General features: G+C 34.7%; 2 protein-coding genes across 13 annotated transcripts in view; one reads left to right on the top strand and one right to left on the bottom strand.

Moving 5' to 3' along the window:
* The window catches only part of LOC123717658 (facilitated trehalose transporter Tret1-2 homolog), a 48,222-nt gene extending 40,106 nt beyond the window's left edge, over nucleotides 1-8,116 (bottom strand). The window contains exon 1 of the mRNA XM_045673763.1: nucleotides 7,989-8,116. Coding sequence (XP_045529719.1) covers nucleotides 7,989-8,032 — 44 coding nt within the window. The 5' untranslated portion in view covers nucleotides 8,033-8,116. The remainder of the gene's footprint in view (nucleotides 1-7,988) is intronic.
* The window catches only part of LOC123717656 (neurobeachin), a 468,381-nt gene that overhangs the window by 441,891 nt on the left and 9,045 nt on the right, over nucleotides 1-17,445 (top strand). For all 12 annotated transcript variants that reach the window (XM_045673757.1, XM_045673752.1, XM_045673751.1 and 9 more), the window contains 4 exons: nucleotides 22-137; nucleotides 12,541-12,653; nucleotides 14,317-14,457; nucleotides 15,847-15,966. In XM_045673757.1, coding sequence (XP_045529713.1) covers nucleotides 22-137; nucleotides 12,541-12,653; nucleotides 14,317-14,457; nucleotides 15,847-15,966 — 490 coding nt within the window. The remainder of the gene's footprint in view (nucleotides 1-21; nucleotides 138-12,540; nucleotides 12,654-14,316; nucleotides 14,458-15,846; nucleotides 15,967-17,445) is intronic.

Raw genomic sequence — 17,445 nt, 5'->3', positions numbered from 1 at the left:
TAATAATAGTTTTGTTCACAGACGCGCTTCCATGATGTCGCCACGGCAGCTCATGCGAAACTCAAACATGACGCAGAAGTGGCAACGGCGCGAAATTTCAAATTTCGAATACCTCATGTTCCTCAACACTATTGCAGGTTTGTTTACATTTATTATGTATTAAGAGACTTCAAATTGTAGTCTGTGGAACAGGAACCTCTAATGAATTAATTTTGTATAGAAAAATCAATAGGTTGCAGCTGTCAAATAGTGTATACGTACAGAGTTAACGAATAGTTCTTGACTGAGTCAGGTGGCTTACGAAAACTCGGTCAAGATTTTGAGTTGATTTGATAATATTAATTAATATAGTTTTCATTCTTTTTTTGGAGTGAGTGAGTGAGAGTGGAGTAGCAGTGTCAGTTGGTTTGACGTTTTTGTAAGTAGACTTCTAGAAAATAATATCTTTACGCCTTTTTCCATAGACAGGCAGGGACCATGGATCTCCACTTGTTTTGGTCCATACCTCTCTTATACGCTTTCATGACACGCATGCTTGTAAGGGTACTTTTAACTTGTCCCTTCAAAGTCAAATCATTCATTCCAATTAGGCCAATTTTGGAACCTTTGAAAGTCAAAATTACAAATTAAAAATTTTACTCTAGTTTCCCTAGTAGTAGTTTTAAAATATTTTGTATATTTTTTATAATTATATGAGAAGACGATGTACGTAGAACATAACTACTGCTATACTAAAAAAAAAACATGGTATTGTAAACAACTATGCAGCAGATTAAAGAAGAGTGTGAGTAGATACATGGTGCAATGGATAGGACCACCAGACAAGAGGCGGAAGGGGAGACCCTTTGACCGCTAGGAAGATGATCTGAAAAGATCAGCTGGCATAAACTGCTGATTCATTCAGAATAAATGTCACATAGCAGGCGATATGGAGGGAGGAAATTTTTAGTGGGTCGGGTTTCTCCCCTCTGATTAGCAGAGGGATAAGAGTTAACCATCCCCACAGTCCCCGCGATAGCGACTGCATGCGCTCGCGGGCCTGCAGTTGTGCATTTTTGACTCCTTCATAAAAAAGGGACTAATAAGTAGGAGTCATAGATTATCTATATGTTCTTCTTTCTATTTAACGACAACTATCTATAACGCCATAAAATCCACGGTCGGTTCAGTGTCGTTGTAATAGACTTTACACTATATTTTACTTAAGCGACAGGATTCACCATATACATTAAACTATAAAAGATTTTCTTATTATACAAATGTGAGACGCTTACTAGGCGCCTCTAAGACGTAATAGGTCAATTATCATTATTCAATAATTCTTAACATACCAATGGCACGGTAAAATCAGTTCAAGTGATTCGTCATATCTTAATAAATATTGTTGCGTTTTTTATTACAAGTTACAGTTAGTATTGTGATTAAAGATTCTGTCACGTAGCCATGGTAACGTGGCTGGCCACGTTAGGGGTCCCTGCGTCGCCAGACTGAGTCGCCAAATCGCGTCTCCAATGCATTCAGTTCTGTCTCGGCAGCTGTTTGCACATTGGTGCGGCAAAACTGCCTTTCAAAACTCTCACTTGCAGAACGATGGACGTCAAGTGATACGGGTGGAATAGCGCAACTGTCTTGACGTGATGAAACCATTAAAAAAAATTCAATTACTAAACGAAGAAACATGACTTAAGTCATAGAATATAGCATATTTTTGAGCAGAGGAGAAAGATGTTTCTTTACGTGACTTAATGACCTAGATGGGGTAGAGATGGTCTCCATCATATTCGGTCTTGAGCCTCGTATTTCACCTCCTAGGCTCTATTTGCCTCATCTGCAATTGTACTGAACTGCTTCCCTTGCGGATTCCAATCAAGCGCCTGCTTGGGAATATGATTGGAATCCCTTCCGAGTGTATGGCCACATTATATAATGGATATATAATATTTCTATGTTTGTACTGTAACATTCCATTAACAAGTGCGCGTCGTATTACACACTCTTACATAATATTTTGTACACAGAGTAGAAAAGTGCAAATTGACATTTAATAACAGATATTTATGCTACTGTGTCATAACACGAGAACAAAAAAATATATAAGCTTTAGTGATGTGATGACAAATGACGATCGTAGTTGTGACATCTCATTGAAGTCCGTTTAAAAAAATAAATCAGTGGAGTTACAACCATGTTAGGTCTGGGCCTCAGATTTATGTATATGTTTCATGATCAATTGTTAATCTAATAGGCAAGCTGGTAATCAGCCTTCTGTGATGCACTCAGTTGACTTTTTGGGTCTAAGACAAGCCTTCTCAAGATGTTTTCCTTCACCGTTCAAGCGAATGTTAAATGCGCACATGGAAAGAAAGTCCATTGGTGCACAGCCGGGGATCGAACCTACGACCGATGAGAGTCGCATGCTAAAGCCACTAGGCCAACACTGCTTGAAGTCCATTTAACAATATTAATAAAAGCCCGTTTAATCATTACAAAAATAGATTTGAGAGATACATAGAATTTTTCTTATTCCTCAATACTTCATCAGTACCGTTAATCGGGAACTCTTCACGAGTAAAGGACTCCTCCAGCTTTATACAAATATCTATCTATCTATCTAGTCCATAGGTTTCTTTCTCTATTCGCTTCCTGCTAACATTTGTAGATCTTCTATCTTCTACTTCTGCGCTTAGGTTCTTTCCAATTTGTCTTTATTTATTTATACTTTGTTACCTTTATATACATAATTAAACAAACAAAAAGTAAGTAGGTTACATAAGTTATTAGGCAATAGGCGGCCTTATCGCTAACAAGCGATTTCTTCCAGGCAACCCTTATATGGGACAATAAAAGAATAACCTACAGAGGGTAAAATACAAGAAGTGTATAAATAATTAACAAAAACATCTCAAAATAACACGCAACTATAACTAAAGTTAAATAGAATAAAATCCAAAGAAAAAATATAAATAATAAAATGTGTAAACAGACATGTAATAGCTCTGCCAAAGGTTAATTGAGTCACAATTAATGTATATAAGTAGTAGCTAATTACGAGGCAGAAGAAAAATGATCAAAAAGAAGATTTTTAAATAAAGTTTATCTTCTATCTATGCATCTTGCTATAAGGTCCCTTTAGGTAATATATTGTAAGGTTGGTCCAGTGGCTTCAGCGTGCTCTCATGACTAGAGATTTTCTTTGTATGTGCGCATTTAACATTAGCTCGAACGGCGAAGGAAAACATCGTGAGGAAACTGGCTTGCTAAGACCCAAAAAGCCGATAGTGTCAGAAGAGGCTGATCACCTACTTGTCTATTAGATTGACAAATGATGGTGAAATTCAGAAATCTGAGGCCCAGACCTATTTATTTATTTTATTTGTATTACTGCAACTAAGTCAAAATAATTTTGAACCTGTTTGGTAACCACTGAGCCGTGGGGTAGCTTTCTCCTTGCTCTACTTATATTCGATCAAAGGACAATGATAATGCTCTTCCTGCCGACTTTCATGAGATATCTCATTGATAGTAATCTATCCATGTGACTTATCAATGTATTAGATTATTTAACAGTGCGCGTGCGCTAGTACAAAAACTTGTAAACAATTTGGGTACAAATGCTAAAATCACAGAGGCCTCCACCCTCTAAAGAGATGGTAGGGCTTGGGATTGGGATCTTTTGGCTAGAATAGTTGACTCAACGAATTACTATTTATTCTAATAACTATATATATATATAAGAGCTTGCCGGCTCACTGTTACATTGGTACAAGAAAAATGCTAATTTGACTTTGATGTTATTAAATAAAATGTGACAATGTGAGTGAAAATGACTGCATAATTCAAAATTCTTTGATAGAGTCATAAAGATAGACTTTTCTTATTTAAAGAAAACACTTTTCAACGCATTCGTGTTTTCTTTAAATGTGTAAAAGTTATTTTAATAAAAGACAATACTATAGTCTTTTTTATGTCAAATTATGAAGTATCAAATGTCAGTGCTGCCATAGATAAAAATTTCAATACACTTTCATTGTCGACATTGACAGTGCCATGCATGGTATTGAAGTTGATGGTACCTATATTGTTTTCAATATTCTAAGTATTTGATAATAAAGTAATTATCAGGGAATTCAGGAGGACACGTCCCGCATACAAATGTCACTTGAAGGTTGACGATTCAAAGCAGATTAATATATTAAAGCAAAACACTCCACCTGTGGAATTATTCGAAATTCAGTTTAAAATGCGTTAATTATCGAACAACGCAGACAAAAATCGTCAAACGTAGCATAGACGCTGCGAACTGTTCCCGGAGACGAAAGGATTCATGATGGCAATGCAAGATCAAACAAAAGATACTCAGAGAAAACATTATTTACCGTATTCAACGAAGAGCGATTCGAGTCGTCGACGTTGCTTAGAGATGTGGGATCCTTTAACGCATTGAGAGTGTTAAGAGTTGTTCGGACTAATATTTGCAGCTGAGTTTCACCATCGGACGTTAAGGCAGTATACAAAATATAATCCCAAGTGCGTTCCTTAAGGACATATTTGAAGTATTTCCAGTGAGCTTATCTTGCCAAAGCCGCCTACTTGAAGAAGTCAATTAAGTATAAGGGTGTGTCATTAATAAATTACCGTCAAAAATTCGTAATATTAGCGTGTTTAACCAATTGAAAAAGACATACACGGCATAAGATGGCGACATGTATCTCATTCGTATATAATAAGTTTCTCATGTAAATAAAAATACATATTTTGTAATGATATATAAAGTTATGTAAACATAAACCATTATTTCCAATTCGACTTAGGTTCGTTCAACAAAAGAGCGCACAAATTATTAAAAGGCTGGCAACGCACTTGCGAGCCTTTTGGTAATTTGTGTGTCTATCACTTAACATGTGATAGACACACACACGGGTGGGCCCTCCTGTCCCTTTGAAAATACCAATACGCAGCACAATTATCGGAAATGCTATCAGCCCCACATTGATATATGGCCAGTATTACCAAAGCCTGCAGGAGAATCTTCAGTAACAAGCCGGAAGGAGATATTTTTAAAGTACTGAGCGTGATTACTTTAGTAGTAATGTTATTGAAACGAATGGAAAATAACATGAAGATAATCATTAATTTATAAAAATCCATAATTAACGTCAAAAGTGACAAATAACGGCCACAGATTCGTCGATAAGATAACATAGTGTTTGTAAAAAATATAAAGACATTATTTACTAACTAATACAATCGAAATCTAATACTGTCTTGGAGTTTAATTTCGTTGAAACTGTTTTTGATCGAAATATAATATGTATACTTCTGTAATTTAAGAATGACAATTAACACGTAAAAACTTGACGTTTAAGAATAGTGCGTCATGTTTGTCTAGAGAAGCGTTATGGCGCATTCTTGAAATTTTGAATATTTAACTTAACAGAATTAAAAATAACAATTTTTAGGGGGTTTAATCGTCACTAATAAAATCTGGAACTTATAGAAGCTTCGAATGTGTGTATGGACTGTTTTAATCATGTTATTATTTTATAAATTGTAAGAGAATTTCACAATATTGTATATTATAATACTAAACTTTAGCTTCATTAAGGCATTACATATTGGCATATAAAAATATACAAATGTCATAATAATAAGACCAGATAATTAATTTATAATTGTATACATAAAGCCACCTTGTCTTTAAAAATAAGGTATTGTTCCCATATTATCTCTTATCTCATACATTGCTGCCTTAAGCCACTAAGAGTACTGTACTGTACGGATCTGTTTTCTTTTTAATAACTTAATAAATTTAATAATATTTATGATATTCATTTTAATATAATATTTATGTAGTTCTTTATTGATAAACAATACTTATGTTAGATATCGTGACAAAACAACGCGGTCACAGCGCGATTATAATAATGATTGTTTAATAGCTGCTTATAAAACTGTGTCGATTTGTTACTTACAATAATTTATTGAATCTTTCGTTTATTCGGCTCGTGTATTATACTACACTGAGAAGATGTTCACTATCGAGCAAGTTTGGTAGCCAGCACAGCACGAGACGTCGAAGTGATTTCAATTATATCCGCAAGCAGGCTCTTGATTGTAACCCGCTGGGAAAGCGGAACGCCGTCACAATCAAACCTGGCCTTCAGTTGCAGATGAGGCAAAGAGAGACGAAATGGTTTGGATGCAGGTGAAATAAGAGGCTTTAGATCGAACGCGAAATGTCTACCAAACGTTGAAAATAACGCTGGAACAATAAATATTTCATGTAATAAATAATAAAGGACAGTTGGTCTCCAAGTGTGAGAGACTATAAATATCCAGCCCTAGGTCGTTTATCGAAATCCTCAATCTGGGTTCTGAAATGTTGTTTGGGTTTATCCCTACTGTCTCGTTTTAACACCGTGTGAGTCTTAATCATCCACATCACCACCTTAAAAGGAAGTCTACCACGCTTTATGATACATTTTCTTCTGCAAACTAGCGAACCGAAAAATCGACTCCTTGAGAGATACTTACAATTGTTTAAAAAAAAGAGTATACTCCCCATTCGAAGGTACTCCACTAATATGGGAGCGATGACTCTTTTGGGACTCTTGTAGGCTGGTTTAACCGCTATCCTATATTCTTCTTTGTCACCATTGACTGCTTAAAAACAAAGGAAAAGCAGTGTACAAAGCCTAACAAATACGTGGACACACTCAAAATGTTAAAGTGGAAATGGGCCGGCAACATGCCAGAGTGTGTCAAAAATACCTTTGGAAGTCTAGTGGAAGGTAAAATGAAGGACGCCCACCAGAAACCGGGGAAGATTGGAAAATAGATATAGCGGGGATATTGGATTATAGTAGCCATGAGAGACAAATAAATGGAAGAATTTGGCTTCCTTCACTTCGTCGGAGGTCGTGTTTATATAAATATAATTACATAAACTTATCTGTCATGTCCCTGTCACAGCTTTGTGTGGCAATTTTTCTTGATACAGATAGATGCAAGATTTGATTTTGTTGTTAGCGAAAAATAATGTCAAAACAGCGTGTTTGCGGTCGTAGAAACTGTTATTAGAAAATATTGCGTATTTAAATTGCCTTGACACGATAAATATTGCTCTCGTATCGTTATCTTCAATGTAAACACAGATCGATAAATCTTATTTTTAATTCACCTATTTCAAGGATTTGTTTATATATATATATATATATATATAGTATTTTCAAAAATTACTCTTATGTCTCTTGTCATTCGAAAGAGACAAATGAGTAGATACATGAAAAAACTAACATTTAGATTTTTTTTCGATAAAACCTTTATGAACGTATTTATATTGATTTTTGCAAGAAATAGTTCAATTAAACGAAGGTTTAACACAGGTTTTAATTAGTATATCAAAACAGATAATAAGTGTCCAGTATTTTGAGTCTCCAGATGCGACCTGAAGCAACAAATGTAGCCGAAGAAGCGGGAAGATTTGTCCCAACAGAATAGTAAACGTCTCTAACAAGAGCGTAAGGGAGGCGATACAACGAATCGCCCTCACGTATGATTTATGACTATATAGTAATAGAAATATATATGAGGAACTTTATTAACCTAATGTTATAAAAATTCCACTAAAAACTGTATAAAATTAAATGATAATTTTAAACATATTCACGCAAATTGTCATCCATGTGTTTTCATATAGAAAATATCTTGTGAGAAATTACGCAACACAATTTTAAAAAAATCATTTAAAAAGGTCGCATATGTTGTATATTTAATGAACAGAACATCAAATTCAAACATATTATTTAATCTACATACACTACTCCTTATATATAATAATAATTGTTTATTAAGCATACATTAACACTACGTTTAAAGACCGTTTGGCGAAGTGACATTTATTTCCATTATACATAACAGTTGCTTTATTTTGTGCTCTATGTATGAAAGTTTTTGTGTGACAAATAAAGATTATTATTATTACTTACCGCTTAATAAACTCCGTTAATATTTCAATCATCACAAAACACATACACCACCCCTCGCGCCAATGTGTCAAACGCGACTCGCGTAATGTCAAAGCAGGTCGTTGAACTCACTGCGTAATACTTTCGCTATTAAAAATATTCGCGACAGTTGCAAGGCGTCTGAAAGTGGCAATTGTTGGACACGGAGTGGCTGAGGTCGGTGCTGTCACGCGCCGGGAACAATGGACCATACGGCCTTATCATTTGAGTCAGAGATATCGAAGAGATCCAGCGATCGCGTTATTTGTTGAAGTACTAAGGCCGGCAACGCACACACTACATTGTGTCCCGTAGGTCGTCGTTTGGGGTAACATATAAAAGTATTAAGAAAAACACTTTTTGAACGGATTAAAGCTATGTTTTATTATTAACTTATAATACCACTGTGACCATGCACGCTGAAAAGCAAACGCACGCAAACGTCGGAAAATTTTAAAATTTAGAATTATGTAAATAATTATAAGTTTTTAATAATAATACATAGCTCCAATCCGTTCAAAAAGTGTTTTTCTTAATTTGTAAAAGCTATTTTAACAAAAGACTATTGACTATTTATATAAAAGTATTGTCTAAGAATTGGTAATTTTAAAAGGAAATCAATGGCGCTACAACCTTTTTAGGTCTGGGTCTCAGATTTCTGTATCTGTTTCATGATCATTTGTTATTCTAATAGACAAGTAATCAGCCTTCTGTGCCTGACGCACGTCATCCGTTTTTGGATGTAAGGCAAGCCGGTTTCCTCACGATGTTTTCCTTCACCGTTCGAGCGAAGAAAATCCATTGGTGCACAGTCAGTGATGGAACCTATGACCTCAGGGATGAGAATCTTTTGCTGAAGCCACTAGGCCAACACTGCTCTGCCTTATCATTTAGCCGTATCAAAATAAAGTTTACGCCTTATCAGACCTACCACTTGTACACCTTGGTGTACTGATCACTGATCTTGATCAGTGAGAGCCTTTAGTAGGGATGTTTTCATATACTCCTACTGAAACACGAAAATTTCACAAAACTTTACATGATTATAATAATCAGGAAAATCGGGAAAATTCCCTTTTGCGAGATATTCCAGCGTGCCTTGCATTTTCAGAGTTACACAAATATAATCTATAGTAGACATGTGTGTCTTGACAAGCTTTACAATGAGTCCTTAACAGTTCTTCATCTCTGTTTTATCTGTAAGTCATTATCACTAAAAAACCACATCAAAAATATAGGAAATTTCGTATAATTATCAAAGTACTCTTGCGCATACGTAGTCGCGGAGAGAAGCTAGTTATACGTAAAATTTTATGTAGTGTGTAGCGATATTTATCTACAATCATATAACGTCATAGCCTGAAAGGCGCAAACGTACTTCCCGCTAAGGATATATACAACTTCTCAACCCAACCAAGCCAGACTTAGACTAGTTGAGGATTATCCCATTAGGACAGAGGTGCCTGCCTTCCTCTTAATGGTTGCACATCTGTAAACAACAACATAGTATATATATATGTTCAACCATTATAGTTGAGATTCCCAAACGCGAACATTACCTGTAAAAATTGCATTAATTCGATACGTTAGCATACATTTTTAACGATAGTTATTAGCGCTAGACCCACAAAATTATTTTTAATTATAGGTCTATATTTCCACAATCGACATTGAACTCTCTAATCTATGGCGTAGCGGCCTTTGAGGAAATAATTTCAAATTTCCTAACGCATTGTTCACCGCACCGTGTCATGAAACTCATAAAACCTTACCGATACGTATTACATTGTAAACCTACATATAATAATATATATAACAAAAAAAAATTATACTAAAAATATAGCCAATGTTGGAATACATAATATATCTCCAAATATATAATATTCTCGTGTCACAATGTTCGTTCCCATACTCCTCTGTAACGGCTCGATTGATGCTTATGAATTTGTTTATGCATATTCAGTAAGTCTGAGAATCGGCTCTCTATCTTTCAAACCCCCAAGTGGTAAGAGATGTCCACAACAATAAAAAAAAATGTATGATACCTTGTCACTCCTCATATCAACTCCTATCTTTTATTTGTTAATTAAAATAATATGACTTAAAGTATAGGGTTTATATAGAGAAATATTCAAAGAAAAACCGAAAAAGTTTTCATTACGGAAAACCGATTAGTCACTGATGTAGCATAGCATTCCACGTTGGTATGTACTAACAAGGTAGGCTAAGTAAAATCATATTAAGGAGAAACGAAGTTCACGAGGTCAGCTAGTAACATATAAGGTTCAAACATTTACGAAAGGAAAAAATCAATAAAAATTAAACACATTTAAATAAGTAATACAGTGAACACTAAAGTATTTCCGAACCAGTTCGAGTTAGGGTCCTTCAAGAAAAGAGCCTTTTAAGAATGGGCACGATTCTTAAAAGGCCAGCAACGCACGCGAGCACTCTGGCATCGAGTGTCCATGGGCGGCGTTATCACCTAACATCAGGTGAGCCTCCCGCCCCCTATAAAAAAAGGTAGAAAATGCTGCCAGCGTTAAAGGTACACAGCCACGGGGACCAAACTTTTTAAATTTGATTTAATTTTCTTTTTATTATTACTATGAAGGTAAAGAAATTTGTAAATACGGTATATTTGTAGTAAAAAGTCATATCTAAATCGGCTGTGTTGTGTGATGGCATGAAAGGGAATACATATATAATTATTTTGCGAGAATTATTTAGCGGTGGTGTATCTGTTTTGCGATTTTGAACCTAAAAACGTAGTCTCAATTAATCAGTAGTTCTAGTAGTCGAATATCATTCGTGTCTTAGGTTGGCAGATCAAGTCGGAACATCGTAATCATGAATTCAGCCAGCGTTTAAAGAATTCATGTAATAAAAATTAAGAAACAGTTAATGCAACAAAAACAGTTACGAACCAAAGAACGCTTTCTAAAGTACTTTCTGCCACGCACCACCTCTTTGTGGAACCTGTTGAGGCATTTCTGAACCAATTTTGACTAAACATAGACTTTTTTCTATGATAGAGTACTGGATTTAGGTATGTACTACGCTGGCTAACTTCGTTCCATCTAACAGTCAATGAATGTCGTGTTACAGATTAGCTGAAACCATATTAAGTTCACTACTCATTAAGAGATTAACACAAAAATAACGCGCGCAAATATTTGACAACCAATATGTCTATCCTTTTTCATAAGTGTCATTATAATTTTTTTTAATCTAAAATATGCCATTATTCGAAATATCTTTAAATACTTTTTAGCATGAGTCTGACAATTACTGAACTCGTGAATTTTTGGTCATTTTTCCAATGTTTATAGTTATTCTGCTATCATTGGACACAGACAAATACAAAAAATTTAACAACAATGAAATCGCCAAATCGGTCCAGCGTTCTCGAGTTATAACTGTTCAAACTGTCCTGACTTTTATATATTAAGAAAAATCTGTAATCCGTGAAATACAAATACAGGGAAATATAGAAAATTTTAATAAAATATTACACCAGCCATCAAACTTATGACTAAATTTTTGACCTCAATTGAAAATATGATTTCAGTTCACACAAATGGGATTTCACAACTTTCTATTATACCATTGTATTAGTTTACGCGGAAACGCGACGTCAGTGTCGCGATTGTCAAATGTCATTCTATTTTTTTTAATCGCTTTCCGGCGAGGCTAACGCTTTTAGACCTAATTCGTGGTATTTAAATTTTGCAGTTATATAACTAACCGCGACATACTTTAGGTATATAGGTATTCAATAATGAAACATGATCGAATGAAAGTAAAAATATAATAATATGTTTATTTATAATTTAGTTTCAAGAATTCCCCCATATTTTTTATTTGCCTCCTTAATTTATGTTATCTGAATGTATGTGTCAAATATAATATACAAGTGTTGATAAATAAAACAAATTAATGTAAGGAAAAGTTTCATATTAATAATTTAATCCAAAAAAGTCTGGCATTTTGTGTGGAAATTTGAATATTAAAGTAATTAATATAGCTAGCTATAACAACGAATCTTAGAGTAAACCAAGATATTATAATCGGAATTGAGACTTAACTCTAACTTCCATATAAGTCACACAAGTTTTTTTTTACATGTGACATGTATGATTTAATCAGAATAAACTTCAAAGTCAAATATTGAATGCGTTCCTTATGTTCATATTTTACACGTGACATGTTATAATTTTGTTACAATAAGGACCTGGGTTTGGCACAGCAATGTTCTGAGAGGGCTTGCTTTATTATAGTGATTTCTATTCTATTAAATTATTAATCTTATAACTAGATACATTATTTATTTTATATTTGCTTTGGCTTCACGTGGCGAAAAGGTGTAATGACATTTCAAGTTTTTTGTTTCAATCTTCAAATTTTCCGTTAATTTATTATATATTTTTATTGAGGAGGTCAATAGCCCTGATTGTACTGTTATTATACTGATGTAATTTTCGAACAGCGAACAAATTTACAACTCCTTCAATATGTTTTTTTTATATTTCAGGACGAACTTACAATGACCTGAACCAGTATCCGGTGTTCCCATGGGTGCTGACCAACTACGAGAGCGAGGAGCTGGATCTCAGTCAACCCTCAAACTACCGGGACCTGTCTAAGGTAAAATTTTGGTATATTCTAGTATTTATTTTGGAAACAAAACAGATACATCCCTATACAATAAAAGTAAAAAAAAAACATAAAATGAACACATTAGATATATGTATGTACAAAAATTTCACTGATAACAAATAAGATACAAAACATGACAGCAGAATGTTATAAGGTAGACAATACAACACAAAATTTATAATTCAGTAGAACGACAAACATACTAGCTATATAGATGCAAGATACAAGGCTTAGGACATTAATAGTTGTTGTTGAAGCAGTAGAGGAGTGCAAAAAAGAGCAAAGTCAAAAATTATTTATTCATATAAGTAACATAATGTACACTTATGAACGTCAATAAAAAGAAATATACATTAAATGCTCCTAATTTTACATTTACTGCCAGCTCTCAAATCAGGATCGTAGAACGGAAAAGAAGAACTGGCAATAAACTCTCCGCCACTCTTTTTAATCGCCAAGTTTTTTTTTTGTATTACACAACGTTTGTAAGGTACTGCAACCATCACACCATGTTCCACATGACATCAGCAGGAGGCATGGTGAAATAGGAGCACGCACTTACATTCTCGTGGGAACAACACGCAAATACACAGTCAAAAATAACTAACATCACCGCATACACGAATTCAAGTCCGACTTCGGATCTTCGTATTGCGAAGATCCGCAATACCTTTGTAGCGACATCTACAATCTGCCGCCTCAATCAATATGGTAGGCATTGCTGCGCCAGATTCGCCTAGTTACAGAACGTCTAAAAACAAAATTAATTATGGAAGGATATAGACTTTTACTTATAGATAAGCCATATCAATAGATTCATGAAAATATCATATAAATTTTCATAATGTCATATAATTGAGTTATTCATAATTGTTCTCAAAGCTGTACAGTAAAGAATTTACGTTCTTAGTAATTGTCTAATAAATATGAGATTTGTTGACGTGTTTACAAGCATCGTGACAGGCGACGCCATTTTGTCTGTAGAAGCGAAGCGTTTTGGCGGGCTCTTTATGATTCCAATTAAAATTTTAAAGTCACTTACACTTTAAACTTAATTAAAATCAACAATTTGTAACGGTTTTAGTCTAATACGTTGTTCCTCAACGATTTTTCTGTTGCGACTCCACGAAAAAGCCAAAAAGTTAAGTGAAACAGTATTGCAACTCCGTCACTAAAATTATAATAATATTTACAAAGCGCGGTATTTTACACAAATCTTTTGTACATATAATGTGTATTTATTATTTTTCAATAAAAGCAGCTCGCACCTTTTAAAATCTCACAGCCCCGTCAATGGTTGTAGCATGAGAAACTATGTTCTGATTAGGTCAAAATGGGTTTTATTAATGGATTTATGCTTTGTTTTACGTTCCTCACATCAGCAGTGCATACAAAAAACTCATTTTTGTATCGCACAGCCCGAACATACAACGACCAACATTTACGCCTCGACCTGTTTAAGGTATTGCGGATTATAAAAAAAGTATAACGAATATATATAGGTAGCACTAAATCACCGTAAATATTTGAACATTTATGTATACATTCAATCTATGACTGTATTAGTATAATTTTTTTTGTACTATTACGAAATAAATAAATAAATCTTGTCGACTGTTCACGGGCATATTTTAACGTATACATATTTCAGCCAATCGGCGCTCTCAATCCGAGTCGTCGAGCCTACTTCGAAGAACGCTACAACACCTGGGAACATGAATCCACTCCGCCCTTCCACTACGGGACCCATTACTCGACAGCTGCTTTTGTGCTCAACTGGCTAGTTAGAATTGTAAGTACAATTCCCTAAACTCCTGTAAAGCTTTCCAGTATCAGCTCCTTCCACTCGTATTCGACGAAGAGCGGATCAAATCGTCAGTGACCAATCTTTTTTTCTGATCAGCTCGCTCTCTTGGCGTTGCGTAGATATGTGGAGTCTCTCTGTATCTTGTACCATGGAGGCTGTTAAGAGGAGTTGTTCGGATTAATACTTGCAGCTAAATATTATCATTGTACGTCGAGGCAGAATACAAAATTCCACCAGTAACACCTCGACGTCGTTCCACAACTGAGGGTTATTTAAACCAGTTTTTGCCACCTACCATCACTGAACACTTCAAGAAAATAGCGTACCAATTCCTTAAAGGCCGGCAACGCATTCGCGACTCCTCCAGTATTGAAAGTGTCCATGGCGGTATCACTTACCATCAGATAAGCCTCCTGCCCTCAGGCTCTTGTTCTATGATAAAATTTATTAGACATGGACAATGATAAAAAAACCTTGGACACATTTTTCATTTAAAAGGAAATTATCGTTTCATAGTCAAACAATCAGACATTTTAACAGTGTCGGTCATTGTTTTCATCGCATAATTAATACTCAGAGTGGAGTAAATAGGTTACTTAATGACAATAATTATATGATAAGCCAGCGAAAATGCCGGAAAAAAGACATTATATTGTTACTACTGTGATTAAGAAATTGCCACGAAGAGGATATTCGTGTTAAAAAATATTCAATTGTATTTGTTATACATAATTACTTGTAAAAACAATACGGTACGGACCAGCTAAAATCAGGATGGGGACGTGGTTGAACCACGAAAAATTAATCACAATTAGGTTCCTAAAAGACGGAAAGGACGGACACCAAATATCTTCTATGTTTTTGGTTTCAAGGTACCAGGGACACATGACTGTGATACCGGCTCTCTTCTAGCTTCCAAATACGTTAGTTACTATAACAAGTTTAGTATTTGTAACTGAAAATACGATATTATTAACATAAAGATAATATTTGATGTTTTATAATTCCCTGGTATATATTTGACTACAATACTACGTTATCAGGTACATGAGGACCTAGTTAGCCTAATTAACTAGTTAATTAATAAAGAAATCATATTTAAGTGAAAAACTCGTAACTTAGAGGTTTTTTTTAATTTGATTTTATTGCCTTCAAGCGTGATACAATTTTTATAATACGAATTGTCTTTAAGAGCATTCTCTAAGCGCAAAGTCTGGAGAATATGGTGGAATAAATTCTGATTTATTCCAATTAAACAACTTCAAACACTGTTAAAAATAATACTTTTGGGGCGCAGTAGCTTGTATATTTCATACATTAAAAACATTAAGAAATATAGTAAATTTATTTATTTTAATTTTTATATGTTACCAGGAACCCATGACTACAATGTTCCTAGCATTGCATGGCGGCAAGTTCGATCATCCAAACCGGCTCTTCTCATCTATCGCCCTATCCTGGAAGAACTGTCAACGCGACACGTCTGATGTCAAGGTAGGTTCGATGTAGTTGTGGAGTATTTGAAGTGGAACATAATATTTAACGATTATATTTGTATTGACCTAACGAATGACATTTTATTTTAATTGGCGCGAAATTCGCAGCGCTACAGATTACTAAAATTGCAATATGTCAACTCGACAAGCAAAACGTAACAGAAACTTCTTGGTTCAAAATTTGTGCAATTGTTATTTTTTAAACTTTGATATTCTGTGTTTATACGTTATTAAAGAATCGTTTTGACGTTTTTGTAAATTGTATATTAGCGAGATTGAATTTTGTTTACAAAAAATAAAAACTAAAGATTTATTCTACTTATTTCGTCTTTTGTTTTTTGTTTTAGCACTATTTTATTTGTAGTTCAGTGTTTGTCTTAAATAGACCTTCTTTATGTTTTGTCAATTAGGTATGAGGGTATGCCCCTATTAATTAAATTACCATCTATATTATTCGCAATATTAGCGCGTTTAACATATTCAATAGAGTGAATCTACTAGACTGAAATTTGGACGTGTGTCTCGCTCGTATATACATAATGTTTCTCGTGTAAAAAAATACAATTTTGTTATGAGAAATGAAAGTTTTTTAAACATTTATTACTTTTAGATTTGAGGGCTTCAATTCTACTCCGGTTTCAATCACACCATGAGTGTTTATTGTAATATATAAATATCAATAAAAAAAACCAGTAAGCAAACCAACAGCGTTTTAGATCTGTGCCCCAAATTGATGAAACTATTTCATGATCAATGTTTTCTAATAGGCAAGTAAATGATCAGCCATCTGTGGCACGCCGTCCTCTCTATGGATCTGAGGCTCAAGATGTTTTCCTTTAGGGTACGAGGGAGTTAAATCATAGAGAAAGTCCATTCGTGTAACCAGGATTCGAACCAACACAGCTCAGCTCTTTCACGAATGAATACAAATTATACCTAAACTTGTCACCTGTATTATTATATAGTTCGTGAGAATTTTTGATTTCTATCAGCGGAAGTCATCGTTTCAAAAGATTGGTTTTTTATTAAATAATAATTGACGAAAATTTAGTTTTTTGCACAAAATACGTCCGCAATTTTTGGCAAATTACACTAACGACTAAGTAAGGAAGGTATACTCTGGGTTTATAATAAGCTGTAGTTGAACCCCAGCTGTCCTGTTAAGACCTTTAAGGCCAACAGCGAGATATCATAAAAAAGCGGCTTTCAGTAGTTAGACTGCTGTAGGATGCTCCCTTTAGGGTTGGAGGTACACGTTTCTTCCTCCACACCGTTTGACACATTCCATACTCTGACATGCGTAAATCAATCCATTGAAGGCATTGATGTCCAGCTGGATTGAATTGAAGCTACTGTTAGGGATAGTCAGTTTATCGACAGCGGCTGTGCTGCTGAGAAGATGCTGCTCGTCCTCCTATATAAAGGGTGACTGGCCCGAAGAACCCAGGCTAATCCCGACTTGGTGGTTGTAGTCTCG

The sequence above is a fragment of the Pieris brassicae genome, chromosome 13 (assembly GCF_905147105.1).
Source record: "Pieris brassicae chromosome 13, ilPieBrab1.1, whole genome shotgun sequence".
Lineage (NCBI taxonomy): Eukaryota > Metazoa > Arthropoda > Insecta > Lepidoptera > Pieridae > Pieris > Pieris brassicae.
The sequence above is the reverse complement of the archived record's forward strand: the minus strand, read 5'-3'. Positions and strand labels throughout refer to the sequence as shown.